At 39.2% G+C, this 21,886-nt stretch overlaps 1 protein-coding gene across 6 annotated transcripts in view; it reads right to left on the bottom strand.

Annotated features, from left to right (window-relative positions):
• CELF2 (CUGBP Elav-like family member 2) overlaps window positions 1-21,886 on the bottom strand; it is a 559,898-nt gene that overhangs the window by 254,756 nt on the left and 283,256 nt on the right. For 4 of the 6 annotated variants that reach the window (XM_032985804.2, XM_032985801.2, XM_032985800.2 and 1 more), the window contains exon 1: window positions 7,863-8,005. The exons of the other annotated variants lie outside the window; for them this stretch is intronic. In XM_032985804.2, the coding sequence (XP_032841695.1) occupies window positions 7,863-7,969 (107 nt within the window). In that variant the 5' untranslated portion in view covers window positions 7,970-8,005. Of the gene's footprint in view, window positions 1-7,862; window positions 8,006-21,886 lie in introns of those variants that run through there. 6 annotated transcript variants of the gene reach the window in all.

Here is a 21,886-nt window from a genome sequence, read left to right on the forward strand (position 1 = left end):
GATGCAAAGAAAAGGCTCTTACAGTAACTGTAAGGCATTCAGACACGTGGAAAACTGCACCATGCCTGGTTTGGGTGTTTTTTTTTCCCCCTAAATGAACAGTGTAAGAATTGCAACACGGGTCAGATCAAAAGGTCCACCTAGTCCATGACCCTGACTCTGATAATGGCTTGTAATAGATGCAAAGAGAATGATCATGAGTATGGCAAGTGCGCTGTGATCTTTCCCACCTTGCAGCAGCCAGTGGCTGAGGGACTTCCCAGAGTCAAAGACTGCATCTGAACCAAGGTGTTTAACAGGCTCAAAATCGTTGATTCAATTTTTCCCCCAAATTCTCTTTCTGAAAGGAACATTGATTAAGTCATATGTTTATTATTCCCAGCTTTGCCTGTTAAACAGGCTGTTCTTAACAATTTCAGAAATTTGGGGCTCATTACAACAAACAGGAACATTGGCTTTATTTTCTGAAGCAAAACGTTAAGCTGAACTTAGTGTTTAACATAAAATGTTTCACTTCAGTAGAGTCACAATAATTCATCTGCGTTTTTTTAAAAAAACCCAACACATTGATAACACCATTTTGTAAGGAAAAAACACTGAAACCATGAGTTTCCTAGGGCAAGCATCTAGTTTGGCATCCTTTTGTGAGAAAGTGTCTTTAGGAAAAATTTTGGTCACTTTGGGTTGCTATATTCGGGGGGTGGGGGTTAACTGAGTTAAATGTATGTTCATCAGCCATGCACAGACAAATCTCCATATGATTCATTGGAGCAGCACTGCAGAACACCTGGTGTTGCCAATGCAGTTCTGTTAGTGTTTTGTTATTTTTAAAGGGGGTTACATAACTCTCTCATTAAAATTAAATGTGGGTTGAAATGATGCAGGCAAATTCTCAAGCTTTAGAGTGAGCTTCTTCCTCTCAGTTTAGCTGAAAATAGATCATTTTTAGGCAGAAGAGAAGGAAAATGAAACCAAGAGGTTGTTACAGTTGAAAATTGAATCTCTAAGAATTTAAGTTTTCTGATAATTCACCGTTTCCTTTCTAGAGGGCCTCAATTCTTCAGATGCTGACCTGCAGTTTCCAGCAAGAGCAGGTGCTGGATTTGAATCTTAAATTCACTCCATAGCACAGCTATTGTATTATTCACAGCTATCTACACTTGCATGGTTCAATTTTGAGATGATCTACGTTTGGGTGCCCTTCCTTTCCTATTCACTCCTCTATTTGTCTAAAAGGGATAGTAAATTCCAGTATCCTCTCTCTGATTTTCTATCATTTTTTTCCCCCCTTCTAGCCCTCTGCTCTGTCTTCCTCCAGTGACAGACTGTTGTCTGGCATCCTCAAAGGCTGCTCTTGAAGATGACCTGCTGATTTGCTGCCATGGGAACTCCAGAGCAAGGACAGTATTTACCCCTCGTACACTGAAGGGCACAAGCAATAGTTCCTTGTGCCACCCTTCTTGCTGATAAAAGTTTGCCCTCCACAATTTCAGAAGCCTTGCAGGGACATTGGAAGGCTGTGCCTTAAATAACAAGAGTGCTGCAGCCTCTCCAGTGTCCAGCAGCAGCCACTGCTGAATTATTTGAAGGAAGGTGAAAAAGTCCAATTGCATATGTGAGCATGCAAATTGCTTTTCAAAACTAGTGGAGAAAAAGCTTAGGCAGCAAAGAATGAGGCTTGAGAAAAACCCTCTCTAGTGTAATGGCAGAAAGAATTATCTTTGTGTAAGTGCCATATTTAAAACTTCCTAAGCAATTTAATTGGTAACGCTATTCCTCTGAATCAGAGAGAGTTAATTTAAAATTAGGTTATTCTACCCAAATAAGGGACGCAGGCTAACACATCAGCCACCGAATATGCTACGTGGAGAGACAAGCAAGTAATTCTCTCTGTTCCCCACCCCCAAACACAATTTTGGGTGTTTTAATTGAAATAGAAGTATCATTTTTACTTGGCTGTATTTTGCAGGGCAGCTTGTGATCCACACTGTCAGCCTTGTCAGTGCACTGGCAGGTTTACAGACCTACAGTGCTTTCCTACAAGCACCGACTCATAAGAGCCTAATCTAGTAATGTGGGTTTAATGCATAATATAATTTCATGAACCACCTAGAAACTGAGTGCAAATCTGTGAGTCAATGCTTTCCAGAAATGACAATTTAGCCATTAGTTCAGAAATCTTGAAGATGGATCTGTCTGATATTAGCCCACAAAATGGTCAGTGATCCTTGGACTATCAGAGAAAATAAAGTTGTGCGTGAGAACACCTAAAATCCTTCTTACATCCTGCTCGAGCTGATCACTAGTTATGCTATCTCAGCCTTAAGACCAGACTGAGAGATGAGAAAATTAGGGTCCAGATCAAGATTTACACAAAATTTGGGAAAATTCCTGCCCTCTTCTATCCAATAAAGATAGTTAACCATCAGTGCATCATTAACTTGTCAAGAACAGTATTAAAGAAACTTTAATTGACACTTTTATTCTGCTGAAGGGTGAAATAACACAAAAGCAAAACAGAAAAAAAAAAAAAAAAGCTTTTTGCCACAGCAAGAGTGTTAGAGAGAAAAAAAAAAAAAAAATCCGCTTTTATTTCCTCTGTGAGGATGCCAGCAGTCCTGTTTCATAAACTCCAGTGATTCATCACCATCCCAGGCAGCCAATCATTCGACAGGTCAAGTAGAAATGGGCTGTAGAGCCAGCAACTCCTGCTGCCCTGATAATGCATGTCATTCCAGGCATGGCGACATGCTTTCTCAACGGCTGCCATTTTCAGTTACCTTTTCTATGGCTGACATACAAGTAAATGTGTTGGAAGCAGTAAAACAGTCATAGGAAAGCAGTTGCAAAGATAAATAGCACCTGCACGTGATAATCTCTAATGTCATTAGAGAGGAAAGAAGGATGTGTTTTGAAACAGAATTTCTTTCTTCTGAAAGCATCACTTGACTTCAGGGGCTTTATGTGAGAGTGTGTGACTGAGAGGGGATTTTTTGTGTGTTGTTTTTTTTTTTTTTTGGCTCGAATAAACATCCAGACATTCATCTTGGTTATAACCTTAATAGATATAACTAGAGGAAAAGGAGATAAAAAAAGAACAAACGCAAAAAATGAACACCCATCATTAAAGAAAAAAATCTCACAATTCACTTGTGAGAATGATTTTGTGTAGCTAGATTTTTTTTGAATTCAGTAATACTCACTTTAAGAAAAACACAACTGCTCTTATTAAGGGAAAATAAAAGGATTTTCTTCAGTTATTTCTTTTCAGTCTTTATCCCTTATCTAACTTAAATTTCATGAACTACTTGTTCAATAACTGTTCTCTGTATTACATGTAGTTGAATACTTTTTTGCAGATGGAAACTGAGTGGGAATTTTGAGGGCACAGTACTTCAGAAATAAACACTCTCAATGAAAAAACGTTTAAACTTATGTGCACATGTGTATGTGTGTACATATGCACACAGATATATACCTGTATATTAGATACAGACTATATGTAATTTATGTACATATACCATGCAAAACCCCGATGCCTGCACACAAATGGTAAAAATAAAAATAAAAAATAAAATAAAATAATAACTGTTCAAAATAACAGTGCTGGAACAAGATTTCAAATGCATAAGATTATCCATATTAATTTATGGTAATCTACAAAGGAATGCTGCAGAGACAGTACAGGTTATCCAAAATGGTACTTGCATTTAATGAGAAACTACCACAAAATATCATCAAGACAGATTTAGTTGCATCTTTTAATACCCCCTGAATTAATATCATGAAAAACACAAAGTACAAGCTGTATTTCCCCTTTGGAACAACTGGCTCTTGAAATGCCAAAGGAAAGCCAAGTTTTTCTCTCCATACAAAGTCCTCTTAGACATCTCGCTTTCAGATTTCATCAACTTAGGTGTTTTCAGGGCTGTAAGCAGTGAACTTTCCATCAGCAGCATCTTCAGCTAATTAACCCTCCTGATTACAATAATTAGTATTGATTCACTCCTGAATGACTTCTTAAGTATTCAAGCACAATCTACACTTGCAGTAAAACTTCTAGATATGAATATTAATTGAGCGCTCTCCTTTGTTTTTCAGCCCCAAAGGTATATTTTGTAATCTTATACAGAATCACAGAATCATAGAATGGTTTGGGTTGGGAGGGACCTTTAAATGTCACCTAGTCCAATCCCCTTGCAATGAGCAGGAACATTTTTAACTAGACCACGTTGCGCAGAGCCCCGTCCAACCTGACCTTCAGTGCTTCCAGGGATGAGGTATCTACCACCTCTCTGAGCAACCTGCTCCAGTGTTACACCACCTTTATCATAAAAAATTTCTTCCTTATATCTGAATATACCCTCTTTTAGTTCAAAACCACTATCCCTTGCCTTAATCACAACAGGCCCTGCTAAAAAGTCCTTCATCATCTTTCCTGTACCCCCTTTAAGCACTGGAGGGCCACTATAAGGTCTCCCTGAAGCCTTCTCTTCTTCGGGCTGAACATCCCCAACTCTCTCAGCCTGCCCTCATGAGGGAAATGCTCCAACCCTCTGATCATTTTTGTGACCCTCCTCTGGCCCTACTCGAGCAGCTCCGTGTCCTTCTGCTGTTGGGGGCCCCCGAGCTGGCCCCAGCACTGCAGGGGGGTCTCCCCAAAGTGGAGCAGAGGGGGAGAATCCCCCTCCCTGGCCCTGCTGCCCCCCCTGCTCTGGATGCAGCTCAGGACATGGTTGGCTTTCTGGACTGTGAGCGCACATTGTCAGCTCATGTTCAGCTTTTTGTCCATCAGTAGCCCCAAGTCCTTCTCCTCAGGGCTGCTCTCAATCCCTTCAGACTTAAACTGAAACACTTCAGTTTTATTCTCATTTAACAAAGAGAATATTAATATGTTGATATTAGAGATTGTTGTTCATGAATCTGAAAATATATATATATACAGACAAAGACTCCAGGCTAATAAATAAATAGAGTTCACTTCTGCTCTGACAGGTAGGACTGAGGGAGGCTCTTTCTCTCTGACATTATACCTGGTCACTGCAAGAACAAATAACAACTCATGTAGAGTCTGAATTAGCTCTCATAGCGCTGTTGTGGAAACAGATGTTGCCAAGTTTGACAACTGCAAGGCACCACATTGCTTTGTGAATGGGTGAGATTCAAAACAGGTAATGCTAAGGACACCTGCGATGTTCAGGCATAAGACCTCTAAACATATATAGTCTCTCAAAAGCTGACACTTTAGTTAAAGCATGTTAAGAAATGGCTTGTGTACAGATTTGCTTTACCTTCTTTAATATTAATAAATATTGTTATGGCTCAAAAAGCAGTATTTCAGTAAATATGCATAGAAACAATTTTTTTTTTTGTAGTAGGGTTCACAGAGAATAATTCAAAAATTAGTCTTTGATGTGAATGCAATGACAGAAAGTAGCCTTGGAAAAGAACAAAGTAATTGGCAATCCGAAACAAAAATCTGTAGTATATGTATTTTATGCAGCATTTTATTTAAAAACTGCTAAGTTTAGCATGAACTCCCCTGTGAGAAGAGTGCTTGGGAAACAGTTTTACTATGGAATAGTCCTTAAAAGTGGTGGTCGGGTATGCTGCCCGGGTGTCTGGTGGTGGCTGCTACCAAAGTGGGATTCACCCTACTCTGGGCAATCACTGAAGGGACATTTCCATGTAACCAAGAGTAAGGGATTCACTTTATTACTAGAAAGCCCAGGCTGCAGGAAGATAATTTGATAGAAAAATAATCCCCCCTCCCCCCGCCCCTCCAGTTCTGGCAGAGCAGAGCAGTTGTGAACGAGTTAATGTTTGTCTTGGAAGAAGTTCTTCCAAGAAAGTGAATTATAGCATGGTGCCATTATATTAAATACCATCCTTGCTTTCTTCATGTTTATGCACAACACGCAGCACACAAGAACTACCTGATAATCCCTAACCTCTAGGCTTCCAGAGTATTTTATGCGACATTACCTTTTTGTTCACATAAACTCTTTCCTACTGATTTATACCATCTCAATACATAAGGGAAGGAGATGCAACAACAACAAAAAAATGCAAAACAGTATAGCAAATACTCCCCATAAAACTTTTTTTTGTTGAAAATACATGCTCTAGAGAGCTGTGACCACTACCAATAAATATTTTTTTTTTTAATTAAGGGGTCCAAAAGACCCCTCAACACATATAAATCATTCACTAGAATCCAGTTTTAAAAAAAACATAAACCCCCTACAATTAATGGATCTAAGCGAAAAATAGAAATCACTGATAAATATATTTTTTTCTCAGAAAATGATTATGATTATTACTAAAAGTAATATATTTGCTTCACACGTAAAGTATTTAAAGACTTTAAACAGTTTCAGAAACTCTACAGACTGATGAGAATTCATTTTATTTAAGACACAAGTGGCTGTCCAAGTAGTAACTCAAAATTTTTCAAAATCTTTATAACAATTTCTTTTCATAATCTGTAAGGTACATGAGCATTTTGCCAAATTCAACCCCAAATTTGTTAACTGTTCTAATGCTAAATGGCGACTGTCTAAACATAAAGATAATTCATGAAATGTCATATGAATAATTTGTTAAGATTTTAGGATAAGAATCATCCAGGTAAATTATTCTGCCTGACCTTAAAAATTCTAACATATGCTAATAGCTGGATTATAAAAATGGAAAGTAGCATGGGCTCCCACTTTGAGATCTGATTTATCATTTTTATTGCATTTTCATTACCTAAACAAAATTAGAAACAATATCTGCAAAACAGCAGTTAAAGTTGATATGATCAGTCATAAAATCAGGCAAGGGCACATTTGGCAACTATGTATTTGCCAGACTGACAGCAGTATTGTAAGCTTTCAGAATCAGTAAGTTTTCTTGCCACAGTTAAAGGAGAGGTTAGTAATAAATCTCCAACTTAATGCAATAGGCATAATTGTAAGATGCAAACCTCCCCCTCCCTGCACTATTAGCAGCAGATATCAAATGAAAACAACCTTCACAAAAAAGGAAATACACTTCATATTCTACCATATATACAAAAAGATTAGAGGAAATCAAAAAGGGGCTGAGAAAAGGAAAGGGGAAAAAAAAAAAACCAAACCACCCCATCGCCAGACGTACATTAAGCTAGTTTGACAGCACCATTGTTCAGCTGTCCCATTGTCAGACCAAAAAGATGTATTCAATGCTACAATGACTGTTAGCAAATAAACAAAAGACTACATTTTTCAAAGCGGGGTGCCAATTCTAGCATAATTTTGTGTGTATGTGTGTGTGTGCGTGTGTCTGCGTGTGTGTGTGTCTCTGAAAAGAGTAGTCGATTCTGGCCCCCCGCTAAACCTTGGAACATTAGAGAATATATGTGTAATCCCACGTATGGGAATATTTAGATATTTTTAAAACATCTTCAAGTGGTAAAGACTAGATAGAGCATTAGTAACTATTTACATAGGCTAAGTGAAAATTAAAGTGGTATTTAGGGCACTAGCTCTAATATGGAGTCTCCCTGAGCTTTTTCCATGCTTATTCCATGCCCAGTGCATAATAATGAAGCAGGCAGAAATATTGCAAAGGAGGTGATAAAAGAAATACCAGCTCTCATTTAGGGAAAAAAAAAAAAAATATGAGATAGATTTTTTTTTTTTTTCCTCCTTGCCCTCTCCGTACATTTGTTGTCATACATGAAATGTGCGATTCTAACTAGTGGAAAATGCTGCTTGCACACAGCAATCCCTGTCTTTTCCTTTAAATAGGGAAACTACTTAATACACAACACGGTTACAGTTGCAGCGGGCCCAGGCAACTCGAAAGCACGCGTTAAAACAAAGGAGACAACATACCTTAAAAGCAGCTCCTCATTTCTCATAGTAACAGCGGATTTGGGACAGCGCATGCTTTCTGCACCGATATTCTCAACAAAAGCCAGTTCAGAAGTGCGCTCAAACATCAATGCCACAGTAGCTACTCACTAATGGCTACTCTTTCTCTCTTTCTCTCTCTAGTCAGACGCTGAGTGGTGGAGCAAAGGGGCCCCTGCAGATTCACTAAGCAGAAATAATCCTCTCTGACAAGTTATGTTGTCTGGGCATATTTTACATTAATGCACTGTGCTGCCTATAGGGGTCTTGTTTGCGTTCACTCTAGCCTAGCTGGTGTTAGCTCTCTTAATTACCATCCCCCCCCAAAAAATTAACAACATCCCCCCACTAAAAACACCCCCAAATATATATATATATATCACTGAAAGAAAAGGGGGGGGAAAATCTATGGGCAAATGAGGGAAGGCTTTCCCCATCGGGAAGGATGCCTGCTTGATTTGGATCTTTTGTTTGCCCTGCGAACTCGATGAATACAGTGGCAAACAGATGCTGTGGCTTGTGAGGCTTGTGCACTTTAAGGGAATTGGGTTAGAGGCTCTTTCTGGGGCTCTGGAGTCGCAGCTGGAGCTCTTGCTCTCTCCCTCCTTCTCTTCCCTGTTCAAGGCTGAGTGGCTTTATGGGACCTGCCAGCTCATATCAGAGAGATTGGGGAGTATTAATGCAGGCACCTGGGGATCTTCTTCAAGTTTTCAGAGTTTTTTTTGGCAGTTTTAACCCCTCCAAAACACAGGTCCAAAATCCCTCTAATTGTAACCCCTCCAAAATACAACTCAGTAACCAAGTAACTGAGTTTGTTTTAACATAGAGCCTTACGCTTGGCTTTGGCAGAGTTCTTGCAAACGGGAAAGGGTGTTGCATTATTCAATGATTTACTCACTTCCTATGTATGAAAGGAACTATAGTTTGACACTGATTTCAGGAAAACAGCCTCTTTGGCCCTATTTGGGAGATCCGCTATCTAATTTGCAGAAACAGGTTGTGGTCTTCCAAGTTGCCAATGTAGTCAGAGAGGTTTATTTTCACATCTTGGTTTCAACTTCTGCTGGGTAAATCTGTAAATCATGCAGGTACTTTAAAGGAAGAAGGATGGTTGTGGGGTTTGTTTGTTTGTTTGTTTGTTTGTTTGTTTGTTTGTTTGTTTTTAATCTACATCAGATACTTGAGTAGGTGCTTATTTAGTAGACTGAAAAAGTCAACAAGGCCCTGATGATTTTTGCACCCAAAGGCTTATCTGCACCACTGTGGCAGTAAAATGCACCTTAAAAATTGTTGTAATTTCCTCTGAGGTCCTGCTAACATACGAATATCCAAAACTCAATAAATATGAATCATCCAGAATTGACAACTAGTCGAAAAGCCTAGTAGGAGTCAAATGCACAGAGCTAGAAACAGATCTGGACCTCAAAACTTCAATTCAAACTTTCATAGACTTCTGGCTATGTCTGTGGTTGGTCTGAACCTCTTCTTCTACATTATATATTACTGCCTTAAAATATAGTGCTACAATATACTGGTGCAGTGCTACTGCTTCTAATTCCTTAACAGAAGTTGACATTTAATGACTTGATCTTTTTGGTAAACTTGATCTTGGGAATGAAGGCAAAGACGGAGAAATGACCAATATAAATAAACTGATAGCAAGATCTTTCCTTTCTGATAGCAGCTGTAAACTTCTATTAAGGTCATAAATTGTTTGCAACAGAAATTATTCTGTTGTTCTACACTTCTCATTGAGCAATGTGAGACCTTGGGATTAGTTTCAGTCATTCTGATATAATATTTGTCAAATGACCAAATGACAAGTTGAAAAACAAACCTAGGCATAGTCTACTTTTGATAATGTAGACAGAAAGAGCTGAAGATGGTAGTTTAGGAAACATGGATATCATGAAGGACTGAAAGTCGAGAGAAGACGGGTTTCAATTTGCTTCCCTTTTCATCTGTGAAACATGACTGGGATTCTAGTTGCTCTTGTAATAAAAAATAATAAATCATTTTAATGATTAGCAATTCAAACCAATTCTGTGTTAAAATGTCATGCTCCAAGGTCAACTGAGACAACATAGCTTGTACTTCATGCTAAAAATATCTGAACAGTCATGGAAGGCGGCCAGGAAAATACTCAACCAACATGACAAATCCCATACCTCCTGCCCCAAATACTAAATCCATTACTACCATTTCAGGCATGGCCACCAGCACTCTAGATTCCTCCTACTTCACTGTTCACCTCCAAATGACTTGTGCCCAGCATAACTCACCGTGATGCCTGGTCTGCTCCAGACCATTCTCGCGCTCGTGAGACTGATGTACGAGAAGAAGCAAATACCAGAGTATGCTACAGAATATACAGCTGAAGGGGAAGTGTCAAACAGTCTGATAAACTGCTACAGTTTTCCAAAAATATGGCAAGGATCAGCATCTTAAAACACTACCAACTGAGGGAACAAAGCTTTCTTTTCAGGCTGGAGTAGAATGGCTCACACAGAGCCCTTTGGTGGGGAATCAATGGGCTACTGTTGGATGGCTCCATGCAGTTGCAAGTTCTTGATCGTTTCTGTACTTATAAAGAAGGCAAGGCAGCAGCAATAGGAAGTAACGTGAGATATTATGGAAGGACCCATCTACAGCCAAAGGAAAAAATAAAGAAAAAGAAAATAAAATCCACAAAGCGGTAACACAGACAGACAAAAAGAACCTATGCTTTCTATCACACATAATGAAACGTCTGACAGAACAGCATCTGCAGAAGGATCACAGCCACGGAAGATGAGAGGGAATATGAGTATTATTTTTCAATTGTAAAATGTACTAAGTAAGAGTGCCTTTAAAATAATATGGCTAAAGGGAAGATTAAGCCAGATGCACAGGGCTATCTGGCTTCTTTCAAGATGAAAGTTCAGCTGTGGAGTTTATATTCAACATGAAAATTGATTGTAGATTCATAACTGATATATATATATTGCAGAATGTCCTGCACAAATTAAGTACAGTGGAAATCTAATAGTTTCATTGCCCTGCATTTAATGTAAACCCAAGACCTCTACATAAGGCCTGTGAGTTTGCTAAACTAATTATGTATGGTTGCAAATGCTTGAAAGGCCACAGGAATGCCAATCATTTACAAGAGGCAAAGTGATCAAAACTTCTGTGGCAAACCAGTAACAATAAGGAATTGATAGAAATTAAGTATATGCCTTCTGCTTTCTACTTTTACTTTGGATTATTATTTGACTATTCCATTTGCATACAGTGTTATAAAAATGTTCAGAAGCCAAAATGCAATGACATTTTTCTACACTAAAAATGCAGTACTACCAGCCAAGCAATGAACCACATTTCATGACAGAGGAAAGGTGGACAAGTGTCCAGGACAAAAGCTCAAAAATCATGAGTGCAATCATGAGAAGAATAGAAAGCCTTAATTTGTTTTCACGTTTCACCATGCATCCTTATGTCAGATCTTATGCAAGCCAATTAACTTTGTGCTCACATCTCCATCTTTAAAATGGAAAAATCCAATAAGCACCAGAGCAGTGTGACAAAAATACAGAAAAATCTATATAAAACAGTGCATTATTGTGAGTCACACAAACATTTATAATAGGTCTCCTCACAAGAGGGACTTGCAGTCTAAGTCTGTTATCTGCTGTTCCATGCAGTTATTTAGGTTCCAATCACATCTGTTTTATACAGGTGTGAAAAGCTATTCTTTAATCTGATAGCATTTTACTGGTTTAGATGGCTAAATCCCACCTTTGAAGTTGAGCAATTAGTCTAAGCTAGTCGTCTAGGGTTTCTCTACTGTCAGAGAGGAGAGATTAATTATACTAAAGAGCATTACCATCTCCATTGGCTGCAGAGGGATTAGATCCCTAACTTTTAGATACATATATTAGGCAAGATGAGTCCCACCTACGTGCCTAAAGCGAAGGTGAGAAATCCCACGTTTCCGTTTGAGCATTGCCAGCACATGTCCCTGTGCTCCACAGCACTGCCAGCTCACCAGGCTTGCTGCGACCTTGAGCATGTCTGGCACTTCCAGATGGATCTGTAACGTGACTGCAGGACACCTACAGCGATCAAGTTGTAGCTAGGCAAGACTTCCAGGTTTGAAGTGGCCCTATATGTTATGCCTATGCAAAGTTTGAAGTAGAAGGGAAATTGGCCTCTGCTTCAGAAGTGGAGCATACGGAGACTTTCTGGAATGTTTTGAGAAAGCAGATAGTTCATTTGGGTATCTTATCCTGAAATCTCCTAGAAAAATGAGCAGCTTATCACCTGCAGCTCTCATGCTATTAAAAATTGTGGAACGGGAAACCAGGTGTTGCTAGAACCAGAGTACTCTGGACCACTTCCCTGGTGAATGTGAATAGCAAGAAATGGTCTATAACTCAGAAGGCTGTATCTCATTAGGCTTTACCTCTGTTCTTATTGAGGTTTTTGTTAATTTTTATCTAGGACGAATTATTACATGTTTATCTCTGCTCCTGATATAAATTTATTTTTTGTTTATACAGCCTTTAAGATAGCTGTATCTGGGAGGTCAAATTTGATCCCAGACTCCTGCAATATGACATCTAAGATACTACTTTTATCAGGACAGCAGTAACCATGGGGTATTAGACTGTCCTGCATTTGTTATTTGTGTTGTGCATGTACATACAGCTGGGAAAGTTTCTTTACTGTTATAGGCTATGAAAACACAGAGACACAGTTTCTCACCAGTAAGTATCTTAATACAATTTCGTGTTAAAACCATATTGATTGGCTGTAGAGTCAGTTGCACGTGTGCAGGCCATGCTGTCTTCATGACAGATACTAACTCTGTGCATTGTGTGCCTTAATCATACCCACCGTATCTGCAGGTGTCATCTTTGTGTTCAGGAAAAGGAAAATTATTTTCAAGCTCCTGCAGTAGAGATGCAGCAAGTCATAGGTTTTTGGTTTAAGCAGGCAACAAAAACAGTCTAACATTTGCCCATATCTCCTTTTGTCTGTTTTGGTAGATCTTTTAGATTATATGTCTACAGTTCCTATCTGAGTAATGGGGGCAGCAATTTCTTACAGACCTACAGGTCAGTCTGGATGATGCAAAAGGTCTTTTCTAGCCTTACTTTTTCACCAGGGAGCATCCAAGAAGCATCATGAAAATAAAATAACACAGACAGAAAACACATAAGTACAAAATGTTGCATAAATGCTGAAGATTAATATTTGGTCAGCAAAGGAACAAAAAGTTTCATAGTTAAAGCATACAGCACAACTGGTATCTGCTGCTTCTCTATGTTAGAAAAGGTGTGCACTGCCACTCTCTAACACTCAGCAGTGCTGGCTCTGCAGCTCAGCATCTGGAAGACAGAGGCACAAGAAGGAAAACCCCCCTCGTATTTACTTAAACGACCTGCTCTGGTGCTTCCCCCACCCTCGACAAGGAAGAGACAAAAATTGCAGATTGTGCAAATCAAAAATTCTAACACATAAACACACTTCAGTGTGTTTTTTAAATAAAATACATCACTTGAAACAACTTAGAACTGGCCAGGTTGTGATTGCAGACATGGCTACTCTACAAAGCAAATACTTTATTTGGAAAGATCTACATGTCATAAGAACATCTGGCCTGAAACTAAAGGGAATGAGGAGAAAGCTGATCAAAAGAGCAAAGAGAAACAGAGGAGGCAACAGAGCACCAGATCTGAGAAAAAGAGAGAGAAAAGAAGGGAGGGAGAGAACAAACACAGCTGGTTACAGAATCATTTATTTTCTGCTTTAATTTAAAGTCTATTTAAGGTATAAGTAGAACCTGCTTTATCTAAACAGGACTATTTTACACTTGTAGCAATGCCAAGATCATCACTTTTAGATGTGCCATGTGGAATATCAAAGACTTTGTGTTCTTGTGAGCACAATCTAAAGAAAGTGAACTTGTACAATATGCATAAAATGTGTATATTTACACATGGATGAAAGTGAAAAATGTTAATAATTACAGATAAGAATTTAATGGATACTCATCCTATGAAGTTAAGATTAGAAATAGGACCACATTTAACAGTTCAATTGTGTCTATTTTAAAATGATCTTATGGTGCTTTCTACAGAAGGTTCATTTCACACATCCAAGTGTATCCAACACTAGGGATGGACGTGGATATTTAAAAACAAGATATCACCAGAGAGTTATGTTCAACAGAAACTCATATACAAGTGAAAATGAGGAAGGAGTTTAATTTCTCGGATCTGGGATCTAGATGAGTGGAGGCATCTACCAAGAGAACCTTTAGCAATGAACGTGATAAGTGGACCTTATTCTTACACTATCTGCCATGAAATATAAGCTTATTGGAACAACTCATCATCCATCAAGTTGTCCGAAAAGGTAGGTAATATGACATTGTCCTATATGGAAGGGAAAAAAACTGAAAGTTGTATAATTCAAATCAGAGGAAGTGATCTTCAATTGCAAATACCAGTTGAGAACTCTTGATTCATTATCTGATAATAGTCAGGCTTTGAAGAAAAAGTATTTACAGAATATATATTTCCTTTTACATATACTCTGAAGGGAAGGAAATGAATCAATTTCTATACAGTTGCCACAAAAATAAAACAAATCATGACAAAATAATTATTATTATTTTATAAATGAATTAGCAGAAACCCTTGTCTCAGCACCTCTTACCCTCCTAATTAATTTCATGACATGAGGGTAAAAAAACCCCACAACACTTCTTAAATACTTTAAACTCTCTACCTAACATTTCTTATCCAAAGGATACTCTTCCTTTCTCTCTTCTTTTTTATTGTCTTTAAAAATCTATTAACATTGATTAAAAAGAAATAGCTGGGATATAAATCTTCAGTTAGATTTACTACACAATAAATTTTTCTTTGACCTTTCTCATGTTATCTGACATGACAATTTTGTGCAAGATGTTAAAACATTACAAGTGATTTTTGGTGATTTTAGTGCCCAAATTCACCGAGTTTTATAGGGTCTGTAGTTCAGAGTTAGGATTTTGATTTGTGAGGAGGAAGAAATAAATCAGACCCTGTGAAAACACCCAGAAGTTGGACCTTGAAAACCCTTGATGAAAAATCTGGCCAAACTGAGGTTCTAGACTAAGGGATTCCTTAAAATGTCAGAGTACACTTTTTTGAAGAGAAAGGTATTTTTATCAACGATCTGAATGAGAGAATTGAGTGCACCCTCAGTAAATTGGCAGATGACACCAAGTTAGGTGGGAGTCTTGATCTGCTTGAGTGTAGGAAGGCGCTACAGAGGGATCTGGACAGACCGGATCAATGGGCCAAGGCCAATTGTATGAGGTTCAACAAGGCTCAGTGCTGAGTCCTGCACTTGGGTCACAACAACCCCACGCAGCGCTAGAGGCTTGGGGAAGAGTGGCTGGAAAGCTGCCCAGTGGAAAAGGACCTGGGAGTGTTGGTTGACAGCCAGCTGAATATGAACCAGCAGTGTGCCCAGGTGGCCAAGAAGGCCAACGGCGTCCCGGCTTGTATCAGAAAGAGTGTGGCCATCAGGACTAGGGAAGTGATTTCCCCTCCCTGTACTCGGCACTGGTGAGGCCACACCTTGAATACTGGGTTCAGTTTTGGGCCCCTCACTACAAGAAAGACATTGAGGTGCTGGAGCGTGTCCAGAGAAGGGCAACAAAGCTGGTGAAGAGTCTGGAGCACAAGTCTTATGAGGTGTGGCTGAGTGAACTGGGGTTGTTTAGCCTGGAGAAAAGGAGGCTGAGGGGAGACCCTATAGCTCTCTACAACTACCTGAAAGGAGATTGTAGTGAGGTGGGTGTTGGTCTCTTCTCCCCAGTAACAAGTTATAGGATGAGAGGAAATAGCCTCAAGTTGCACCATGAGAGGTTTAAATTGGATATTAGGAAAAATTTCTTCACCGAGGGCACTGGAACCCAGGGAAATGGTTGAGTCACCATCCATGGAGGTATTTAAAAGATGAGTAGATGTGGCACTTAATGACATGATTTACTGGTAGACTTGGCAGTTTTAGGTTAATGGTTGGACTTGATGATCTTAAAGGTCTTTTCAACCTAAATGATTCTATGATTCTAAGTTAAAATTTGCTTTTATTAGTCTGTCAAATGACTTAAAAATTAAACATACATTTTTTTAGTAGTAAGCTAACTAGAGAAAGTATTTCTTAAAGACATCTTGACAAGGCAGAGTATCAAGATACCAAAATCTTACTGAAACAATGGAAACAGTATAAGAAGTAGAGTAAGTCCACTTACAAATAGCTTTTTGACATGATAGATGGATTTCCCACTAGCTTGAATGATTTAATGGATGATGTAAGCATATCCTGAGCCACAGTGGGAAGAAGGCTCAAGCAGAACTAAGCTATCTGATAAAGATATGATCCCAGTTTGTCAGCAAGATGGATCCTAATTCTGAGACCCAAAGTGACTGCACTTTTCATGACCAAACTCTTTGTATAGCTAGTTCCTTCAGACATGCTTTAGTCAGATTATTGCCACTTAGCTTTGCGACTTAACAGAGAAGCCCAAGAGCATAATGACTTTTGGCTTCCAATTCAGTTCCAGTTCAACCCACCATGGATCTCCCTTTGACTAGGCAAGAAGCATAGGTGAACTAGGGTCAACCTCAGCATCTCAGTTAAGCATAAATAACTGGATGAGATGTCTCCATGTTTACTTAGTCTACAAATCTTGTTTTCAGAGGAATATTTAGGCAATGGGTACAGACCTGGCAATGGCATCTTCTCTTGAAATGGGCTGTGCAATGCTGCCCACAGTTCTTTCTAACCCTAGTCTAACAAAGATACATGGACTACAGACATACACATGGCAGCTCCAAAGTGCCTTGAGATTATGATCTGCAAAAAAACAGGTAACAAAGGATACTCACATTCAGACACCTTCCATGCCACACAACTGATAAATGCTTTTCATTCAAAGAAAGAGGATTAAGAACAGCCATATACATTTTATCTACCCCCTTACCATAGCCAGACACCACCAGACTCCTCAATATCTCATTTCCCATAACCAGATGCTCAGATACCACCTGTCAAAAACAATTTGTGTGTCTCCAGCAGTGGATTTCTTACAACACTTACCATGTTGCTAACATCGAAGGCCCATGGAGCCCTAGGAGACTTTGTGAAATGAAATTACAGTGGAGAGAAAGGCTGGAGAGCAAGAGGAGTGCACAGGAAATGAGTCATTTGCCTAAATTCCTCCCACTTCAGACCTCAGTAAGGTAATACTGTGGAGCTGCATAAAGATCCGTGCTTCTGGGATATATGTCAGTTCCTGAATAATTTGGAGCAATGCGTGGTCAATGCACACAGCCTTGTGGGACCCCATCCATGTTCAACCAGACACAGCCCTTCAGTGCTAGCAGCGCGTTCGACGCTTCAGCAAAACCTGTGCTCTGATCTTTACAAGTGCCAAGAAGTCTGTTAAAGCGTTTACATATTGCAACATTAAATGCTTGGTAAATTGCCACATCATTTTGTGCTTTCACTGTTCTCAAATCCACGTCATTCATCTTTCTTCTGCAAGGCCAAACCCTGCAAACTTGCTGTATGCACTTAACTCCAAATTAACAACCTGTAAAAACAGTTTCTCCCTTCTTCTCATACGCTGTTATATGTAAAATATACACCCAAAGCTAATTTCTTGCTGACCTTGTGCTGATTAATGCAAATTAAATTACATGCTAATTGCCCCAAATGGTTTGCATGCAGCCCAGAAATCAGTTCTTTTTGCTGGTGGTAAAACAGATTTGTGATTTTTTCCACAATGATTACATTAAGTCATTGTTAGTCTCCCAGCATCTTCAAAAATCAAATGTTTTTGTAGCACCTTTTAGAAAGCAAGAAAAAACAACCTAAAAAAGCATTATTAAGTTCTGATCCAGTCTTGCAGAAATCTCACTTCTACCTCGTGGGAGGAATTTTATGGCTCGTTCAGAGCTCAAGCTCCAAGATGCATTTTACAAAACCTTGAGCCACTTTTGTTAAACCCATCACTCCCTAATCCCCTTGTGCTTGTCAGCAGAGTACACAGGCACTTGATTTTGGACGTCTGATTTGATAAGGGGTGGGGAAAGAAGGAAGGGAAACAGGGAGTGCTGTTTTAGATAGATCCTACAATATTCTTGCAATTCAAGAGAGAACAAGGAATTATTTCAAATGATGATATTGGGCAGAGAAACTCTTAGAAAGGGGCCACGTACTGTGTTTCAAAATATCAGGGTTATTTTGGCAACAAAATCTGAATCCCAGTTATCAAACCTGATACATGATGGTTTGCTGGGGTTCTGGTTGGCAATTGGCATGGGGATCAAATGCAACAGCAGGTAGTGCCTAGCTCTTCAGCAGTCCCTGGAGTGGCTGACATTTAAAGTACAAATGCATATTGCATATATATCCAGCAGTGGGGTTAAAGTTTGATTTATGCCATGAGGAAGCTAGGGAAAAAGGAACCCCAAACATGGCACTCTCCAAGAGAACAGTGTTTTTTTCTTCATAGGCTCTGCTGTAGTGAGTAGTCACACTTCACTCCATTGTTTATCTCAAACTAAATGAACAAGATTATGCCCATTTTATAGAAGAAACAGTGACACAGAAAAGTTAAGTGAATTGCACAAATTTACACATGCAGCATGAGGCAGAGCTGAAAACAGGTTTTGCTGAGATAAGAGCAATGCACTCAAATATTACTCCTACCTGATCACTCAAGTCGAGCAAGGATTTAAGTAATTTCTGTCCCATCCAGGGGCAATAGATGCCCAGACCATAAAGGCACACACCAGCTACTTCACATGCTCCCAGCCACACAAAACATCATTACCTTGACAACAAAACATGAAACTTGGCAGCAAACAGCCCAACTTCCACAATACCAAGGGCTATAAACATTAGGACGTAGAAAGGACAGGGGAGGTTGAAGACACATGACATGGTCATTCCTATTCTAGTCATCCAAATACTGATCAAATGAGATGAACTGATAAAAAGATGATATATATGTATATGGTTAACTGACATGATGTCTAAGAAGTGTTCCGTTTTTTGGTGTTTTTTTTTTTTTTCCCTTGTTGTTTGGTTTTTTTTTTGTTGTTTTTTTTTTTTTCCCCATAGTCTTTTCCATTATTGTTCCACTCTTCTTGCTATTTCTCCTTTCCTTCCCCAATACCCATGTCCTTTTTTTGGCCTTATTTTGGTAGCAGACCTCCTTTCTTAGATATTCTTGAAGTTGACTTCTACTACAAGCTGAGGCTGCTAAAATCCCAGCCCCCTCTGCACTAAAGATAGTACAATTCACTTGGTTTTAGCCATGAGTTCAAAGTCAGTGTTTAGGAAGCTTAATAACAAATACCTGAGTGCGTAAATCTCCTCAATTCAGAGACAAAAGTATGACCACACCACCAAGAGCTCTGCTGCACAACACTAACCCTAAGGGATTGAGTAATAAAAGTATTCCTCCTCCAAAGTCTCTCCTGAGCAGAGATTGTCATGTCACACTCTGTTAAATTATGTGTGATGGGTCTGTCGTTAGGATTACTCTGTAGAAGAGACAGCTTGGAGGCTGCCAGATTCATTAAACATCTTCAGTGGGACTTCATGGGGGCCTTTCACTTACCCTGAACAAACAACAAACACACCCTTTGTGCTCAAGAACAAAGGGAGTTTTTGCACTTTTGTTTGATGTCAGTCACAACTAGAGATTAAAGCTTCTGCTCTGTGGATTTCAAAGTTGTCTCTCCCCACCAAAGCTGCTCCTCTCACTGTTCACTAGGCACTTCAAAAAGGTTTACAGCTAAAAAACCCCAAACAGAACAATATTAATATCAATCAGCTTCAGAAATGCTACGTAATTTTGGCATTTGAGTGCATTTCATTTGTAGATATGACAGAGGAGAAGAAGTGCAGGAGTAATATATGCAGGAACTGTGTTTTTCTTAATCACTTTGCATCAAGCACTGGAAAATTGGATTTGTAAACAGGAATTTCTGTGTTAAGACTGAAGCATGGTAGGCTCTGACCCACTGAAAAAAAGATGTAGCCCAACTGAATCTGAATTTGGGGAAGAATGGTTTCTGTTTTCCTAGTAAGCGATGCAAATGGGGGAGCTTGTATTAAGCCTACACAAAAACTGTGTCTTGGCTTCTCTTGCAGTCTCCATACTCTGATATGAGAGATGAGTGTTCACTGGTATATACTACAGATTTCAGAAAATACATCCAAAATCTAGCAATCTGTAGTATATACCAGTGAACATCCATTTTTTCAGAAAAGGCATCCAAAACTAAGGAGAGCAATGTCTAAAAGTAGGTTATACTCTTTCTCATCTCAGGGACAACCCCATATACATTCCCATGTAACAGGGCACCCTAGCAAAAGTCCATCACCCTCACATTCTGCTTCAGGATATCTAAAGGGAAGGAAGGCGAGCTGCTATAAAATCTGCAAAAATAAGGATAGGTATTTTTCAATTCAGGAAAGAAACAAGTCACCACCAGGAAATCAAAAGAGCTCTCTGGAATGTTGCAAGGAGCACCAAAGCTTAATGCTTTGATTGTATGGGAACTTCTTTCTCCCCTCTGATCTGTAGGGTCTAATAATTTAAAGTCTCATCTGTGAGGCAGAGGTTAGCAACCATCTATCCTCTCAAAACAACCTGACTGGATTACGTGTAGCAGTTTGATCCAGCCCAACTCTTCCCAACCTGTGAAGACAGGTTTTTGATTTGCTTGACTGTCCCTTTCCACACCTGTAGCTACAGAAGTCAAATAGATAGAAAATAGAATATAAACTAAATATATAGGAAGGGTCACATTATGCTACCTAAATTCTTCAGTGCTTTCAAAGATGGATGGGACCATTCTGAATATAAGAGTCTTGTCCTTCAGCTGAGATATCAAACATTGGATGGCAGAACAGAAAGGTGAGAAGGAGCCACAAGCACAAGTCACTGACGGAAAATGCGTTTCAAAGCTGTCCTCGTTTTGACTGGAATAAAGCTATTTTTTATTCTTAGTAACTAGAATAGTGTTGTGTTTTGGATTCTTGAAGGGATTTGGTATGAGAATAATGTTGATAATACACTGATGTTTTTAGTTGTTGCTAAGAAATCAAGGACTTTTCAACTTCCCATGTCCTGCCTGTGTGCAGGTACACAAGAAGCTGGGAGGAAGCACAGCCAGAGCACTGGACCTAAACTGTCCAATGGAATATTCCACGTCTTACAACATAACCATGAGGCATACTCAGTATATAGATGAGGGTTGGCCAGGATGCTGGCCTCTCTCTTCTGGGATTGCAGTTTCAGGATTTTCCCTCCTTTGGAATAGCTAGTTGGGAACAGGCTGGACATTGGTGGGTGGTGAGCAATTGCACTGTGTACCACTTGTTTATATATTCTATTATTACCACTATTAATATAATTATTTTATTTTATTTCAATTATTAAATTGTTTTTATCTCAAACAATGAGTCTCCTTACCTTTATCCTTCCGATTCTGTCCCCCAAAGCCTGGGGCAGAGGAGGGTGACCGAGCAGCTGCATGGTGTTTGGCTGCCAACCGGATTTAGACCATGACATAAGCAAAGGACTAAGTGTTTCTACAGTTTACCTGTGCAAGAAAGTGAACATTTTAGTGCTCCTGGATGTAAACTCTCTTCGGATGGCTGCTTGAGTCTGAATTTATGTTTCTTATAATTCTACTAGAATCCATCAGTAAGGAAAAAATGTTTTCCACCTAAAATAATAGACTCTATGAAACATGATTGTTTTTTTTTTTTCCTCAAATCATATTTCTATACTGCATTTGAACTATGTGCCTATTCAATCTTCTAGATCTTCCTCACATTGACACTACACACTGCATATATTTATTACTTAGACAGTTGAGCTATATGTGTTGGTATACACTTTTATCCAGATGCCAGAGCATGGCTGACAGGACAGCGTA

This window comes from Tyto alba, unplaced genomic scaffold (genome assembly GCF_018691265.1).
Source record: "Tyto alba isolate M040663 unplaced genomic scaffold, T.alba_DEE_v4.0 Super-Scaffold_2, whole genome shotgun sequence".
NCBI classification, from domain to species: domain Eukaryota; kingdom Metazoa; phylum Chordata; class Aves; order Strigiformes; family Tytonidae; genus Tyto; species Tyto alba.